Here is a 16,572-nt window from a genome sequence, read left to right as displayed (position 1 = left end):
AATCCCTACAGTGTGGAAATAGGCCCTTCAGTCCAACAAGTCTACACCAACCCTAACAGCATCCCACCCAGATTCATCCCCCTATAACCCACCCAATTTACCCAGCCTGCACATCTTTGGACTGTGGGAGGAAACCCACACAGACATGGGGATAGTGTAGAAACTCCACACAGACAGTTCCCCGAGGGTGGAATTGAACCCAGGTCCCTGGTGCTGTGAGGCAGCACTGCTAATCACTGAGCCACCGTACTTGTTTATGGTGGGTTGATCAGAAAGTTAAAAACTTATGTGATACAGGGAAAATTAGCAAATTAGGTCTAAGATTGGCTTAGTGGCAGGAAGCAAAGTGTCCTGGTTGACAGCATTTTTGTGAATGAGTTCCACAGGACTCAGCCTGGGTCACTTACTGTTCATGATGTACATCAATGATTCAGACTTAACTGTAGGGGACTCAGTTAAGAATTTTGAAGATGATATGACAATTGGCCACATGATTCATAGAAAGGAACAGCTCTGTGAACTGTAGGAGGATGTCAATGGACTGGTTAGACAGCATGCAGTAAATAAAATTTAATTCAGAGCAGCGATAGGTAATGTCAACTGGGGGAGACAGACAAGGTAAGGGAATATTTAATCAATAACAGGATTCTTGAGAAGTGTAGAGAATCAAAGGGAATTCAGAGTGAATGCTGACAGATTTATGAATGTAGCAGGACATTTAGATGAGGTGATCAAAAAAGCACACTTTTTTTAAGCACAGATATAAGCTTGTGGGCAGTAATCAAAACTTAGAGCAGCTAGACCATCACATACAATTCTGGTCACTGCATTAAAGGAAAATCATAATCACACTAGAGAGGGAATTTACAAGGCTAGTGCTGGGAATGAAGAATTTTAGCTGTGAGGAAAGAAAGGCTGGAATTGCTCTCACTGGAAAAGAAGAAGCTGAGGGTAGATTTAATTGAGATGTGTACAATTATGAGCAGCCTAGACAGAGTAGATAGAAAGGATTTATTTCCATTTGCAGAGAGGGAGCTACATAAGGACCTAGATTTAAAGCCATTGATGCATTGATTGCAGGGAAGTTGAGAAATATTTCCTTTCAGAGTGTACTGGGGCATCTTGAGCTCATTGCCTGAATAGGTGATAGGGGCAGAAACCCTTTCAACGTTTTTTAAAAATCATTTCGGTATGTACTTTGTGTGCTGGAAGATTGGTTTAGACTGAAATATTGCCTCTGCCAACACTAACAAAATGAGCTAAATAGTTGCCTTCTGTAATTTCGCAAGAATGGTTATGCTGACAGCATTGGATGAAAAGAGTGGGAACATCACCTGTTGGGCCAAATGGCCTGTTTCTAGAACATAGAACATAGAACATAGAACAGTACAGCACAGAACAGGCCCTTCAGCCCACAATGTTGTGCCGACCATTGATCCTCATGTGTGCACCCTCAAATTTCTGTGACCATATGCATGTCCAGCAGTCTCTTAAATGACCCCAATGACCTTGCTTCCACAACTGCTGCTGGCAACGCATTCCATGCTCTCACAACTCTCTGTGTAAAGAACCCGCCTCTGATATCCCCTCTATACTTTCCTCCAACCAGCTTAAAACTATGACCCCTCGTGCTAGCCATTTCTGCCCTGGGAAATAGTCTCTGGCTATCAACTCTATCTATGCCTCTCATTATCTTGTATACCTCAATTAGGTTCCCTCTCCTCCTCCTTTTCTCCAATGAAAAGAGACCAAGCTCAGTCAACCTCTCTTCATAAGATAAGCCCTCCAGTCCAGGCAGCATCCTGGTAAACCTCCTCTGAACCCTCTCCAAAGCATCCACATCTTTCCTATAATACGGCGACCAGAACTGGACGCAGTATTCCAAGTGCAGTCTAACCAAAGTTTTATAGAGCTGCAACAAGATCTCACGACTCCTAAACTCAATCCCCCTGTTAATGAAAGCCAAAACACCATATGCTTTCTTAACAACCCTGTCCACTTGGGTGGCCATTTTAAGGGATCTATGTATCTGCACACCAAGATCCCTCTGTTCCTCCACACTGCCAAGAATCCTACCCTTAATCCTGTACTCAGCTTTCAAATTCGACCTTCCAAAATGCATCACCTCGCATTTATCCAGGTTGAACTCCATCTGCCACCTCTCAGCCCATCTCTGCATCCTGTCAATGTCCCGCTGCAGCCTACAACAGCCCTCTATACTGTCAACGACACCTCCGACCTTTGTGTCGTCTGCAAACTTGCTGACCCATCCTTCAATCCCCTCATCCAAGTCATTAATAAAAATTACAAACAGTAGAGGCCCAAGGACAGAGCCCTGTGGAACTCCACTCACCACTGACTTCCAGGCAGAATATTTTCCTTCTACTACCACTCGCTGTCTTCTGTTGGCCAGCCAATTCTGTATCCAAGCAGCTAAGATCCCCTGTATCCCATTCCTCCTGACCTTCTGAATGAGCCTACCATGGGGAACCTTATCAAATGCCTTACTGAAGTCCATATATACCACATCCACAGCTCGACCCTCATCAACTTTTCTAGTCACATCCTCAAAAAACTCGATAAGGTTTGTGAGGCATGACCTACCCCTCGCAAAGCCGTGTTGACTGTATTTGATCAAGCCATGCTCCTCCAGATGGTCATAAATCCTATTCCTCTGAATTCTTTCTAACACCTTGCAGACGACAGACGTGAGACTTACTGGTCTGTAATTGCCGGGGATTCTTCACAAGTGGCGAAGCAATTTCATTTCTCGCTTCCCAAAGCAGCCGAGGACAAATCTGGTCCGGGCCTGGCGACTTGTCAATCTTAATGTTTGACAAAATTTTCAGCACATCAGCTTCCTCTATCTCTATCCATTCCAGCATGCACACCTGCTCTTCAAAGGTTTCATTCACTACAAAGTTCGTTTCTTTCGTAAAGACAGAAGCAAAAAACTCATTAAGGGCTTCCCCTACCTCCTCAGACTCCACACACAAGTTCCCTATTCTATCCCTGATCGGCCCTACTCTTTCTTTGACCATTCTCTTATTCCTCACATAAGTGTAAAATGCCTTTGTGTTTTCCCTGATTCCTTCTGCCAAGCCTTTCTCGTGCCCCCTCCTGGCTCTCCTCAGACCTTTTTTGAGCTCCTTCCTTGCCTGCGAGTAATCCTCTCTAGCTGAACTTGACCCTAGCTTCCTCCACCTTATGTAAGCTACCTTCTTCCTTTTCACAAGAAGCTCCACCGCTCTCATCATCCAAGGATCCTTTATCTTACCCCTTCTTGCCTGTCTCAGAGGGACATATTTACTCATCACTCGCAACAACTGTTCCTTAAACAGTCTCCACATGTCTATAGTTCCCTTACCATGGAACAATTGCTCCCAGTCCATGCTTCCTAACTCATGTCTAATCGCGTCATAGTTTCCTCTTCCCCAATTAAATTTCTGTGATATAAATTTGTGTCATGCAAAATTGGGATGAGATACAGAATGTCATAGTTCTATCACTGCATCAACTAAAAAAAGCTAAGATCACTGTAGTCCCAGACGACCATAGGACTATTGTCTCATTAGAGAAAGATACCTGGTGGTGAGTTTGACCTGAGGGTCATCATGCTTCGGTTGAGGAGAAGGACCTACATTGTAACCTCAGCTGGTGTGGGAATTGAATTAGTACTATTGGATTCACTCTGCATCGCAAACCAGCCATCTAGCTAACTGACCCCTATCAATGACCTGTCCTCTTAAGCTTGTCCCTCACCTGTGGCATTGTGACCCTCAGATTAAATTCACTACTAGTTTGATCTCTTAAATGAGAAGGCAACCCTGTGATCCATTAGAACAATTAAAAGTGTGGTGAGATATTAATGTGACATTTAGAATACTGTGTCCAATTTTGGGCCCCACACCTCAAGAAGGACATACTGGCGCTGGAGCGCGTTCAGCGGAGATTCACACGGATGATCCCTGGAATGCTAGGTTTAACGTACGATGAACGGCTGAAGATCCTGGGATTGTATTCATTAGAGTTTAGAAGGTTGAGGGAGATCTTATAGAAATTTACAAGGTAATGCACGGCTTAGAAAGGGTGGACGCTGGGAAGTTGTTTCCATTAGGCGGGGAGACTAGGACCCGTGGGCACAGCCTTAGAATTAGAGGGGGTAAATTTAAGACGGAAATGAAGAGATAGTTCTTTAGCCAGAGAGTGGTGGGCTTGTGGAATTCATTGCCACGGAGCGCAGTGGAGGCCCAGACGTTAAATGTCTTCAAGGCAGAGATTGATAAATTCTTGATCTCACAAGGAATTAAGGGCTACGGGGAGAGTGCAGGGAAGTGGAGTTGAAATGCCCATCAGCCATGATTAAATGGCGGAGTGACTTGATGGGCCAAATGGCCTTACTTCCCGTCCTATGTCTTATGGTCTTATGGACATTGTTATGTTAATATGACATGATATTGTCCAGAGCAGGGGAGAGCTAGTTAAGTGGCAGTTTAACTGGACTAATAGTCCAGAAGCCCAGACCTATGCTGTGGGGCAGCGGTTCAAATCCTACCATGGCAGCTGATGGAATTTAAATTCAACAAAACCTGAAATTGAATGTATCATTGATTGTCATAAAAACCTATCTGGTTCAATGGAAATCTGCTCTCTGTATCAAATCTGCTTTACAAGTAACTTCAGATCCATAGAAAAGTAGTTGGTTCTTATCTACCCTCTGAAGCAATTTACTAAGCTACGCAATTCATGGGAAATTAGGGATGGGCTACAAATGCTGGTCTTGCCAGCAACATCTATATCCCTATAAAATTAGACAAGAAGTAAAATTTGCATTAGTCACTTATTGTTTAGAGAAATAAAGGCTGATTGCACAGAATGACCACAGAATCAGTGATAGATTGAGTCGTTAATCTGCTTTATGACCATGTTAGTTAAGAAAGATTTGCTCAATAGGACATTAGAAAAATCTCTGCCTGACTTCAAGTAGAGCTATTAATTAAGTCCGAACATGACGTGGCATTCATCCTAAATTTTCAACATTGTAAAGCATAAATCAAGTTTAAATTGTGTGATACCATTATAGGAGACATGTTGTTTATTTGAGTTATGAGTGCAGCTACTCTGAGTGTACAGAATAATACCTGTTTAAATTCCTTGTTAAGAGACAGTGAAATCCTGTAACAGCAGAGTAGGCTGAGAAAATTGTACTAAATCATGGAGTGAGTTGTTGGTCTAAATCTTAGTGAAAAGAGGCAAGTGAAGGACTTGGGGTTTCTCAACAGAAAGCAAGAGAGCATTACATTGAGACTCACTGAGAAACTGACATGCCCCTTCGAGCAGTATTTGTTAAGGTTTTGGATGAGGTCACTGCCTACTTTGTTAGTTAAGCATGTCCACGATGAATACAAGTAAGAAGTTGAGAAAGGAGAAATGGCTTATATTTGGAGACAAGTGAGTTTTGAGAAGATTTGTAGCTCAGGTTGAGGTTCTGGATGTGAGTTTGCTCGCTGAGCTGGAAGGTTCGTTTTCAGACGTTTCATCACCATTCTAGGTAACATCATCAGTGAGCCTCCGGTGAAGCGCTGGTGTTATGTCCTGCTTTCTATTTATGTGTTTAGGTTTCCTTGGGTTGGTGATGTCATTTCCTGCGTTGGTGATGTCATTTCCTGTTCTTTTTCTCAGAGGATGGTAGATGGGCTCCAAATCAATGTGTTTGTTGGTGGAGTTCAGGTTTTAGGCGTTGGAGGAAATAATGTCATCAACCTTTATCTCAGCATAATGAGGCTATAGGAAATTGCATTAATAATACCCCTTATATTTATTCAGGGCATCCCAAATTGCTTCACAGCCGCAATAGTAGTTGGTAATGTGTCATTGTTCTACAGATTACTATGGTAACCTATTTGCAAATACTGATATCTTGAGTATTATATAAATGATCTGTTTTTCTCCTTTGTTAACTTGAAGAAGGAATGTTGACTTAGCCATGAGGGAGAAAATTTGTAACTGTTCTTGAAATAAGATCTTAAGGACACTCAAATTCCATCTGCACTGGAGTCCCAGTTTAACAGCACCCCAAAAGGCAACAATCCAGCACTCATCTCTGCCAAATTGGAGTACCAAACTAGATTATGCAGATCAAATCCAGAAACCATAATTTTTTAACTCTGAGGGAAGATAATACTAAAACCGTGTTAACACATTAAAGGAGGAAGTGTGGGCAGCAGCAATGTGTAGCTTAAAAGGTCTGAAGAAGACAGGCTCTAATATCAATTAAGATAAAGTGACAGATAAAAAGTAGGAAGAGTGATTATTCCATCAGATGAAAATATTTCTGGAAGTAGGGTTACATAAAATATTTCTCCTGCTAGCCAACTTGACTCTAACCATCAGAATTCTCCTCGGATCAATAGGCATGGGGAGTTAGAATTAAAAAAACATATATTAGCTCGCATGCACCATGCTCCCCACTGTGACACCTGGTGTATGTCCCATGTCTAATGGTTTTCTGTTCCTCTTTAACAGGTGTTGCTATTAGCACGTATGCTAAGTACTGCTACCGTAAACTACAGAAATCGGCTCTGACTGGAGCAAAGAAGGTAATCGAGCTTCTTCATTCTTTTTGTTATGCTGATGTGCTAATATGAATACCTTACCATGTATGTTCATTTTTTCCTGGCATTCTCATTATAAAATTTAACAATTAAGGCAACCAATGCTTAAGGAAGAAGAACATTGTGAAGGAGAGTGGGGCTGGGCAATGACTGTTGAGGTGCATTTTCCTGTTGATCGAGGATTGATAATCCAAGTAAGAAAATGATGAGAATGAAGTCAATTAACAATAGCTTCCACTGATTCAGTCCAGCTAGGTGTAAAAACTCAATTGCCATGGTCTGGCTGGGGAAGAGTTACTGACCCTAACAATCAGATCAAGATTGAGGAAGTTGATGTGCTGGAAATTTTGGCAAACATTAAGATTGATACGTTCCCAGGGCCAGACCAGATTTATCCTAGGTTGCTCCGGGAAGCGAGAAAGGAGGTTGCTAAGCCACTGGCGAAGATGTTTGCTTCCTCACTCTCCACAGGAGTCGTACCAGAAGATTGGAGGGAGGCAAATGTTGTTCCTCTTTTCAAGAAAGGGAATAGGAAAATCCCTGGAAATTACAGACCAGTCAATCTTACGTCTGTGATCAGCAAGGTTTTGGAAAGAATTCTGAGGGATAGGATTTATGACTATTTGGAAAAGCATAGCGTGATTAAAGGGAGTCAGCATGGCTTTGTGAGGGACAGGTCATGCCTCACAAATCTTATTGAGTTCTTTGAGGAAGTCATGAGACATGTTGACGAGGGTCGAGCAGTGGATGTGGTGTACATGGACTTCAGCAAGGCATTTGATAAGGTTCCCCACGGCAGGCTCATTCATAAAGTCAGGAGGCATGGGATACAGGGTGATTTGGCTGTCTGGATTCAGAATTGGTTGGCTGACAGGAGGCAGAGTGGTTGTAGATGGTAAGTATTCTGCCTGGAGGTCAGTGCTGAGTGGTGTCCCGCAGGACTCTGTTCTTGGGCCTCTGCTCTTTGTAGTTTTTATGAATGACTTGGATGAGGAGGTTGAGGTGTAGGTTAGTATGTTTGCTGATGACACAAAGGTTGGAGGTGCTGTTGATAGTATCGAGGGCTATTGCAGGCTTCAGCGAGATATTGACAGAATGCAGAGCTGGGCTGAGAAATGGCAAATGGAGTTCAACCTGGATAAATGCGAAGTGATGCATTTTGGAAGGCCGAACTTAAATGCTGAATATAGGATTAAAGGCAGGATTCTCGGCAGTGTGGAGGAACAGCGGGATCTTGGTGTTCAAGTGCATAGCTCCCTCAAAGTTGCCACCCAGGTGGATAAAGTTGTTAAGAAAGCATATGGTGTTTTGGCTTTCATTAACAAGGGGATCAAGTTTAAGAGCCGTGAGGTTATGCTGCAGCTCTACAAAACCCTGGTGAGACCACACTTGGAATATTGTGTTCAGTTCTGGTCACCCTATTATAGGAAAGATGTGGAGGCTTTGGAGAGAGTGCAAAGGATGTTTACCAGGATGTAGCCTGGACTGGAGGGCTTGTCTTACGAGGAGAGGTTGACTGAGCTCGGACTTTTCTGTCTGGAGAGAAGGAGGAAGAGAGGTGACTGATAGAGGTGTACAAGGTAATGAGAGGCATGGATAGAGTCGATAGCCAGAGACTTTTCCTCAGGGCAAGATTGACTGCACGAGGGGTCATAGTTTTAAGGTGTTAGGAGGAAGGTATAGAGGAGACGTCAGAGAGAGGTTCTTCACCCAGAGAGTTGTGAGCGCATGGAATACTTTGCCAGGGGTAGTCGTGGAAGCGGAGTCATTAGTGACAATTAAGTGACTGCTGGACATGCACATGGACAGCAGTGAATTGAGGGGAATGTAGGTTAGGTTATTTTATTTTTGAATTAGGATTATTCCACAGCACAACATCGTGGGCCGAAGGGCCTGTACTGTGCTGCACTTTTCTATGTACTAATCCAAGAGAACTGATTTAACACCAGAAGAAGATGTACCTCAAGGGAACTGGCTGGAGACTGCTGAGAGGCCCATATGAATGGTGATTGGGATGCATTTCCCAAAATCAACTGTTTCAGTTTTGCTCTCTGATGAAGGGTCGAGGCCCGAAACGTCAGCTTTTGTGCTCCCGAGATGCTGCTTGGCCTGCTGTGTTCATCCAGCTTCACACTTTATTATCTTGTTTCAGTTTTGTAGTTATCTTTCACAGTTTTGTAGTCATCTTTCAAAATTAATTCAGGCCCTTGAGAAAATTTTGAAGTCTGTGGTTATTTATATCACTCAACAAAGTGCCTAGACAATGATGAGAAAGTGGCTTGGCTCATCTACTCACCCTCTGGTCGATACGTGAAATTGGAAATTGTGGCAGAATGACTTAGTTAAAGCAGTGATGAATGCAATACCCAGAACTTCATGATGCATTACGTTAGAATTACACTACCATGCTTATATTTTCTGTACATGAATGAGTACCATTGTGATGGGATTCCAGATGGACTGGACACCTTCAGGATCTTGCTCAAGTGGCTTTTCTCCACATGGAATGTAAATTCCCAACACAAAGATGGTGCCATGATCCATCTTTGTGTGTGCAGTTGTACTCATAACATCACGCCAGCTCCTATTTTCTACTCATGTCAGATGTTAACTCAGAATATTTAACTCATTAATTTAATTTTATTGAGAAATAAAGGCATTATGCGCCAGAAACAAAGAGGTAGTAAATTGGAAGAAGTTGCCCTTGCACAAACAGCAAGAACTTTATTCCCAAATAATCACTGACACAATCAGAGTTCCCTGTTCTTTTTACCAGTTCTTTCTTCAGCTTTCAAAGGGAAGCTAGGATTCTCAGTGATTTCCTTGCACAAACAGCAAAAACTTTAAACACCACTTATTACACGGAAAATATCGCAAAAGAAATTCGGAGAGGTGTTATTGAAATAAATAAACATCGAACCAGCAGAGGAACTGTTGAATACGCTCACATGATTGACTTCACTTAGAGTGACCATCCAAACCATACAAAGTTAAACAATGTGAATGCATTGACTTCTCAGACAAGGCTGCTTCTTTCATTAGTAGTGTCTAGTTTACATTTGGCCTGATTTTGATTTAACCCATATGGTTAAAATAGGCCCAGATCTGGGTCCAATAGGGCTATAAAGGTAAAATTGTGAGGACAGGTTAGAAACATAGAAAATAGGAGCAGGAGTAGGCCATCCAGCCTTGCAAGCCTGCTCCACTATTCATTATGATCATCAATGATCATCCAACTCAATAACCTGTTCACACTTTTCCTCCATATCTTTTAATCCCTTTAGCTCCTTGAAATTGTAGAATGTTCTGACCTCGGCTGCTGTCTGTGTTTGCGAATTCTGTGGGCTCACCACTCTCTGGGTAAAGAAATTTCTCCTCATTTGAGTCTTAAAAAATTTACTTCACATCCTTCGACTGTGACCCGTGGTCTGCACTCTCCCACCATTAGGAGCATCGTGCCTGCATCTGCCTTGTCTAATCCTAGCGTTACCCACAGGAACTGGTGTATGCAGGCACTGTGTTCTTGCCATATATTCCCTTTCTAAATTTACAGCTATTCAGATCATAATCAGCCTTTTTGTTTTTGCTACTAAAGTGGATAAAGTCACATTTATCCACAATATATTTTATGTGCCATGATTTTGTCCACTCACTCAAATTGCTCAAATCACACTGAAGCAAGTCTGCACGCTCCCACCAGCTTTGTGTCACACTACATAGACTAGGTTCTACACACTAGGTTTGTATTCCCTTGAGTATAGAAATTAAATGGGTGATTTAATTGGAAAACAGAATGCAGCAGATGTTGGATGCAGGAAACCTGAAAACTCTGCAAGCAGGAACAGCAACTCATATTCCGCTTGGGAACCCTGCAGCCCAATGGTATCAATGTGGACTTCACCAGCTTCAAAATCTCCCCTTCCCCCACCGCATCCCAAAACCAGCCCAGTTCATCCCCTCCCCCCACTGCACCACACAACCAGCCCAGCTCTTCCCCTCCACCCACTGCATCCCAAAACCAGTCCAACCTGTTTCTGCCTCCCTAACCTGTTCTTCCTCTCACCCATCCCTTCCTCCCACCCCAAGCCCCACCTCCATTTCCTACCTACTAACCTCATCCCACCTCCTTGACCTGTCCGTCCTCCCTGGATTGACCTATCCCCTCCCTACCTCCCCACCTATACTCTCCTCTCCACCTATCTTCTTTTCTCTCCATCTTCGGTCCGCCTCCCCCTCACTCCCTATTTATTCCAGAACTCTCACCCCATCCCCCTCTCTGATGAAGGGTCTAGGCCCAAAACGTCAGCTTTTGTGCTCCTGAGATGCTGCTAGGCCTGCTGTGTTCATCCAGCCTCACATTTTATTAACTCTGCAAGTATGTTATGGCAATGTCTGTGGAGAAAGAGTTAATTGTGATAGTTAAGATGGATTACGATAGAATTTTGTGGTGTAGAAATAGAGAAACACTGTCCCCTGATAGGTGCATCCAAAGTAAAAGGGTTTAATCTTAACATTATTTTAAGATGATCTTAATTTTAACATTTTCACAAGCCAAACTGCTTAAGTGTAATGTCTAAAAATGATTCTTCACACAAATCAGTGTGGAAGTCTGGAACTCTCTCCTCCACTTTCCCAAAAAGTTACAGAAGCTAAGATTTGGTCAAAAATTTTACAACGGCAATAAATGTTTTTGATAAGCAAGAGTATCAATGGGTATTGAACTAGAGCAGGTAAATGCAGTTATTTCTTGAAACAAGACATGATCTAATTTAATGGTGCAACAGACTTAGAGTAAATGGCCTTGCTCCAATATCAAAGATCAACCAAGAACTGCTATTTAGGTGCACACAGGGTGCATATTTCCTAACACAAATGATTTTTTTGAACTCAATACCTGACAGGCAATTGTAGTTCACAGTATGATGTACCTCAGTTCCTATTTCTTTTATATAAGGGAGAGAATTTTTTAAAAAATGTTAAACAAGCATGCTGACTGCAAATTACAAACAAATGTGAGCATTCAGCTCCGGAGGATTCTAGCTGACAACTGAAATCAGTGTAAGGTTACCATCTCCTACAGCAGATGTTAATCCTGCCATCATTCATTCCACCTTTTGGCTGTCAATTTGTCTCGCATCAAATAAGAGAAATGGTTGGAAACCTTTTTCTTCACAGCCTGGGAGTTGACTTTAATCTGTGTCTGTTAAGGTCTGCTCTAATGAAGAGCAAATGTCCCTTTCAACAGAAATGTTTTATTGAGCATGAGAGTGTGCTCTGCATCTCTGGTGTGTAATTGCCTTATCAAAGCAGAAGTAGAAATTGAATTAGACACAACTTTGCATAATCAGTCTTGGCCAGAATTAAGAGTGAATAGACAAAACACTTCACATTAGGGTAACTGCTTACTTTATAAAGAACCTTAAAACAATAATTTTTTAAAAATCTAACTGTCTTTCATATTATTAGAAGGTCACAAAGCACTTTCACTGGATTACCTTCATTATGCAGTCACTGATGGTATCCAGGTAAATGTGATACCAATTTTGTCTGACTGGTAAGTGAGTGAAGTAGCCAGAGAATCTGATTTGAGTATTGGTCCATATCGATATCTCGGAAACTTTTTGCATTCCCATACAGTCAAATACTAAGAGGACAAGTGAGAGTAACTATCCTGATATTCAGGCATTAGCAAATCGAAATGCCACCCAAAAAAGGAATCCGAAAAACACTGAGCTCACTCAGAAAAACCTAGAGTGGCTGGACTTAGAACGTAGAACATGGAGCAGTACAACACAGTGCAGGCCCTTCGGCTCACAATGTTGTGCCAAACTTTTACCCTAAACCTAAGGTCTATCTAGCCTCCATTTGATTGAGTTCTTTGATGAAGTGACACTGTGGAAGAGTGCAGTGCTGTAGATGTTGAATACTTGAACTTCTTTTTTTCTGTTCATTTGTGGAATGTGGCCAGCAATTCTCACTACCCTGACTTGGAAATGTAATGCTGACTGGCCAGCATTTCTTGCCCATCTCTAGTTGCCCTCAAGAACGTGGAGGTGAGCTGCCTTTTTGAACCATTGCAGTCCACCTGCAGTGGGTTGACCCACAATGCCCTAAGAGAGGGAATTCCAGGATTTTGAAACAGGAACAGTAAAGGAACAGAGATATATTTCCAAGTCAGGATGGTGAATGACTTGGAGGGGCACTTGGAGCTGGTGGTGTTCCTGTGTATCTGCTGCCCTTGTCCTTCTAGTTGGAAGTGGTTATGGATTTGGAAGGTGCTGTCTGAGGGTCTTTGGTGAATTTCTGCAGAGCATCTTGTAGACAGTACACATTACTGAGCGTTGGTGCTAGAGGGAGTGGATGCTTGTGGATGTAGTGCCAATCAAGTGGCTGCATTGCCCTGGACAGTGTCAAGCTTCTTGAGTATTTTTGGGGCTGCGCCCATCCAGAGAAGTGGGGAGTATTCCATCAGACTCCTGATGTGTAGATGGTGGCAGGCTTTGAGGAGTCAAGAGATGAGTTACTTGCTGCAGTATTCCCAGCTTTCTGGCCTGCTCTTGTAGCCACTATATTTATGTGGTGAATCAGGTTGAGTTTCTGGTCAATGGTAATCCCCAGGATGTTGATAGTGGGGGACTCAGTGAAGGTAACACCATTGAATGTCAGGGGGTGGTGTTTAGATTGTCCCTTATTGGTGATGGTCATAGCCTGGCATTTGTGTAGCATGAATGTCACTTGCCACTTGTCAACCCAAGCCTGGATATTGTCCAGATCTTGCTGCATGTGAACGTGGACTGCTTCAGTATCTGAGGAGTCACAAGTGGTGCTGAACATTGAGCAATCATCGGCAAACATTCCCACTTCTGACCTTATCATAAAGGGAAGGTATTGATGAAGCAGCTGAAGGTGGTTGGGCCGAGGACACTACCCTGAGGAACTCCTGCAGAGATGTCCTGGAGCTGAGAAAGCTGATCTCCCAACAACCACAACCATCTTCTTATGTAACAGAGATAGTAGGAACTGCTGCTGCTGGAGAATCTGAGATAACACGGTGTGAAGCTGGATGAACACAGCAGGCCAAGCAGCATTGGAGGAGCAGGAAACCTGACTTTTCGGGTCGGGACCCTTCTTCAGAAAATTTCTGAAGAAGGGTCCCGACCGGAAACATCAAGCTTTCCTGCTCCTCTGATGCTGCTTGGCCTGCTGTGTTCATCCAGCCTCACACCGTGTTATCTCATCTTCTTATGTGTCAGGTTTGATTCCAACCAGCATAGAGTTTATCCCTAATGGTACCCATTGATTTCAATTTTGCTCATGCTCCTTGACGCTACACTCAGTCGAATGCAGCCCTTGATGTTAATGGCTGCCATTCTCCCCTCACCTCTGGAATTCAGCTGTTTTGTCCATGTGTGAACCAAGGCTGTAATGAGGTCAGGAGCTGAGTGGCCCTGGCGGAACCCAAACTGGGCGTCACTGAGCAGGTTATTGCTGAGCAGGTGCAGCTTGACAGCCCTGTTACTGACTCGTTCCGTCACTTTACTGATGTTCAAGAGGAAATTGATGGAGCGGCAATTGGCCAGGTTGGATTTGTCCTGTATTTATACCTGGACAATTATCCACATTGTTGGATATATGCCAGTGTTGTAACTGGACTGGAATAGCTTGGCTGAAGGAGCCAAGTTCTGGAGCGCAGGACTTCATTCCTATTGCAGGAATGTTGTCAGAGCCCGTAGTCTTTGCAGTATCCAGTACCTCCAACCCTTTTTTAATATCACATGGAGTGAATCAAATTGGCTGAAGCCTCGTGTCTGTAACGCTGGGGACCCCTGGAGGAGGCCGAGATGGATCATTGCCTCGGCACTTATCTTTTGCACTGATGGGCTGGGCTCTTCCATTGTTGAGGACAGGGATATTTATGGAGCCGTCTACTCCAGTGAGTATTTAACTGGCCATCATTCAGGTCTCCCTGCTACAGAAAGGATGTTGTAAAACTAGTAAGGGTTCAGAAAAGATTTACAAGGATGTTGCCAGAGTTGGAGGGCTTGAGCTATAGGGAGAGGCTGAATAGACTGGGGCTATTTTCCCTGGAGCTCTGAGGCTGAGGGGTGACCTTACAGAGGGTTATAGAATCATGAGGGGCATGGATAGGGTAAATAGGCAAAGTCTTTTCCCAGGGTAGGGGAGTCCAAAAGCTAGAGGGCATAGATTTAAGGTGACAGGGGAAAGATATGAAAGGCACCTAATGTGCAACCACGCAGAGGGTGAAGCATGTATGGAATGAGCTGCCAGAGAAAGTGGTGGAGGCTGGTACAAATACAACATTTAAAAGGCGTCTGGACGGATATACGAATAGGAAGGGTTTAGAGGGATATGGGCCAAATGCTGGGAAATGTGACCAGATTTACATTGGATATCTGGTTGGCATGGACGAGTTGGATTGAAGAGTCTGATTCTGTACTGTGTATCTCTGTGACTCCAGAACTACAGAGCTTAGATCCAATCTGACAATTGTGGGATCATTTAGCTCTGTCTGTCATTTAATACAAACTGAAATAACTGCAGATGCTGTAAATCAGGAGCAAAACAAATATTGCTGGAAAGGTCGGGTAGCATCTGTAGAGAAAATCAGAGTTAACGTTTTGGGTTGAGTGACCCTTCCTCAGAACACTCAGTTGCAGATTGTGTTGGAGTACAATTCTGGTGCTGTTGATAGCCTACAGCACCTCGTGGATACCTAGCCCTGAGTTGCTAGATCCATTCAAAAAGGTGATAGTACCACACAATATGATAGAGAGTATTCTCAGCATGAAGCCCCCAGAACATGATCTGAATTTTTGGGCTAATCATCTAGCGATAATACCACTAGGCCATCATCTAGGATTAGGCAAGGTAGATGCAGGACGTATGTTCCCAATGGCAGATGATCCCAGAACCAAGGGTCACAATGTATGGATACAGGCTGAGACATTTAGGACTGAGATGAGAAGTGTCTTCATCCAGAGAGTGGTGAGCTTATGGAATTTGCTACCACAGGAAACACTTGAGGGCAAAACATAGAATGATTTCAAAAAGGAGTTGCATATGGAACTTAGGACTAAAGGGATCAAAGGCTAAAGGGAAAGAAACAAGCTCTTGTTTTGGATGATCAGCCATGATCGTAAGGAATGGCAGAACAGGATTCAATGGCTGAATAGCCTACTCCTCTGATTTTTCAGTGTTTCTATCAACTCTTGGTTAGTTAGATACTTAATGCAGCTTTAAAAATTTGGAGAGCTGTACCCCCTAAGCATTTTCCCACTGAGACCCCATTTCAAAGCCTGTAAATTGTGGTGACCCTTCAGAAAGAACAGTGAAAGCAAGAAGTTAGAGTGAACACAAGCCTGTAGTAACTTATGAGGAGAAAGCAGGATTAGGCCATTGAGTTGGATGATCAGTCATGATTGTGAAGAATGGCAGAGCAGGCTCGAAGGGCCAAATGACCTCCTCCTGCTCCTATCTTCTGTGTTTCTATGAATCTGTTGGCATGTGTTTTCAAACTATTGTATTTTCCAGGTGAGCGTGTATGAGAAGAAGCTTGAACAGGACATAAATACTAGAATGGACTGTTTAGGCTGAATGAAGGAACAAAGAAACTGAGGGTATTGGTGCTACATTTGCAGACTTAGATAGGTGGAGGATATATAGTTTTGAGGAAATTGGGAGGCTACAGAAGACAAGCTAGCAGAGTGGGCAAAGAAGTGACAGTTGGAACACAATGTGGGAAAGTGTAAGATTTTGCACTTTGGGAGGAAGAATAGAGGCTTAGACTATTTTCTAAAGGGAAAAAGTTTTGGAAATCTGAAGCACAAATGGATTTCTGAGTCCCACCTCAGGATTCTCTTCAGGTTAACATGTAAGTTCAAGAAGGCAAATGCAATGTTGGTATTCATTTAGAGAGGGTTAGAATACAAGAGCAGAG

General features: G+C 43.1%; 1 protein-coding gene across 1 annotated transcript in view; it reads left to right on the top strand.

Moving 5' to 3' along the window:
• The window catches only part of arhgap39 (Rho GTPase activating protein 39), a 203,547-nt gene that overhangs the window by 87,556 nt on the left and 99,419 nt on the right, over positions 1–16,572 (top strand). Inside the window, exon 4 of the mRNA XM_059641152.1 lies at positions 6,526–6,599. Within this exon, the coding sequence (XP_059497135.1) occupies positions 6,526–6,599 (74 nt within the window). The remainder of the gene's footprint in view (positions 1–6,525; positions 6,600–16,572) is intronic.

The sequence above is a fragment of the Stegostoma tigrinum genome, chromosome 2 (genome assembly GCF_030684315.1).
Source record: "Stegostoma tigrinum isolate sSteTig4 chromosome 2, sSteTig4.hap1, whole genome shotgun sequence".
In the NCBI taxonomy this organism is placed as follows: Eukaryota; Metazoa; Chordata; class Chondrichthyes; order Orectolobiformes; family Stegostomatidae; genus Stegostoma; species Stegostoma tigrinum.
The sequence above is the reverse complement of the archived record's forward strand: the minus strand, read 5'-3'. Positions and strand labels throughout refer to the sequence as shown.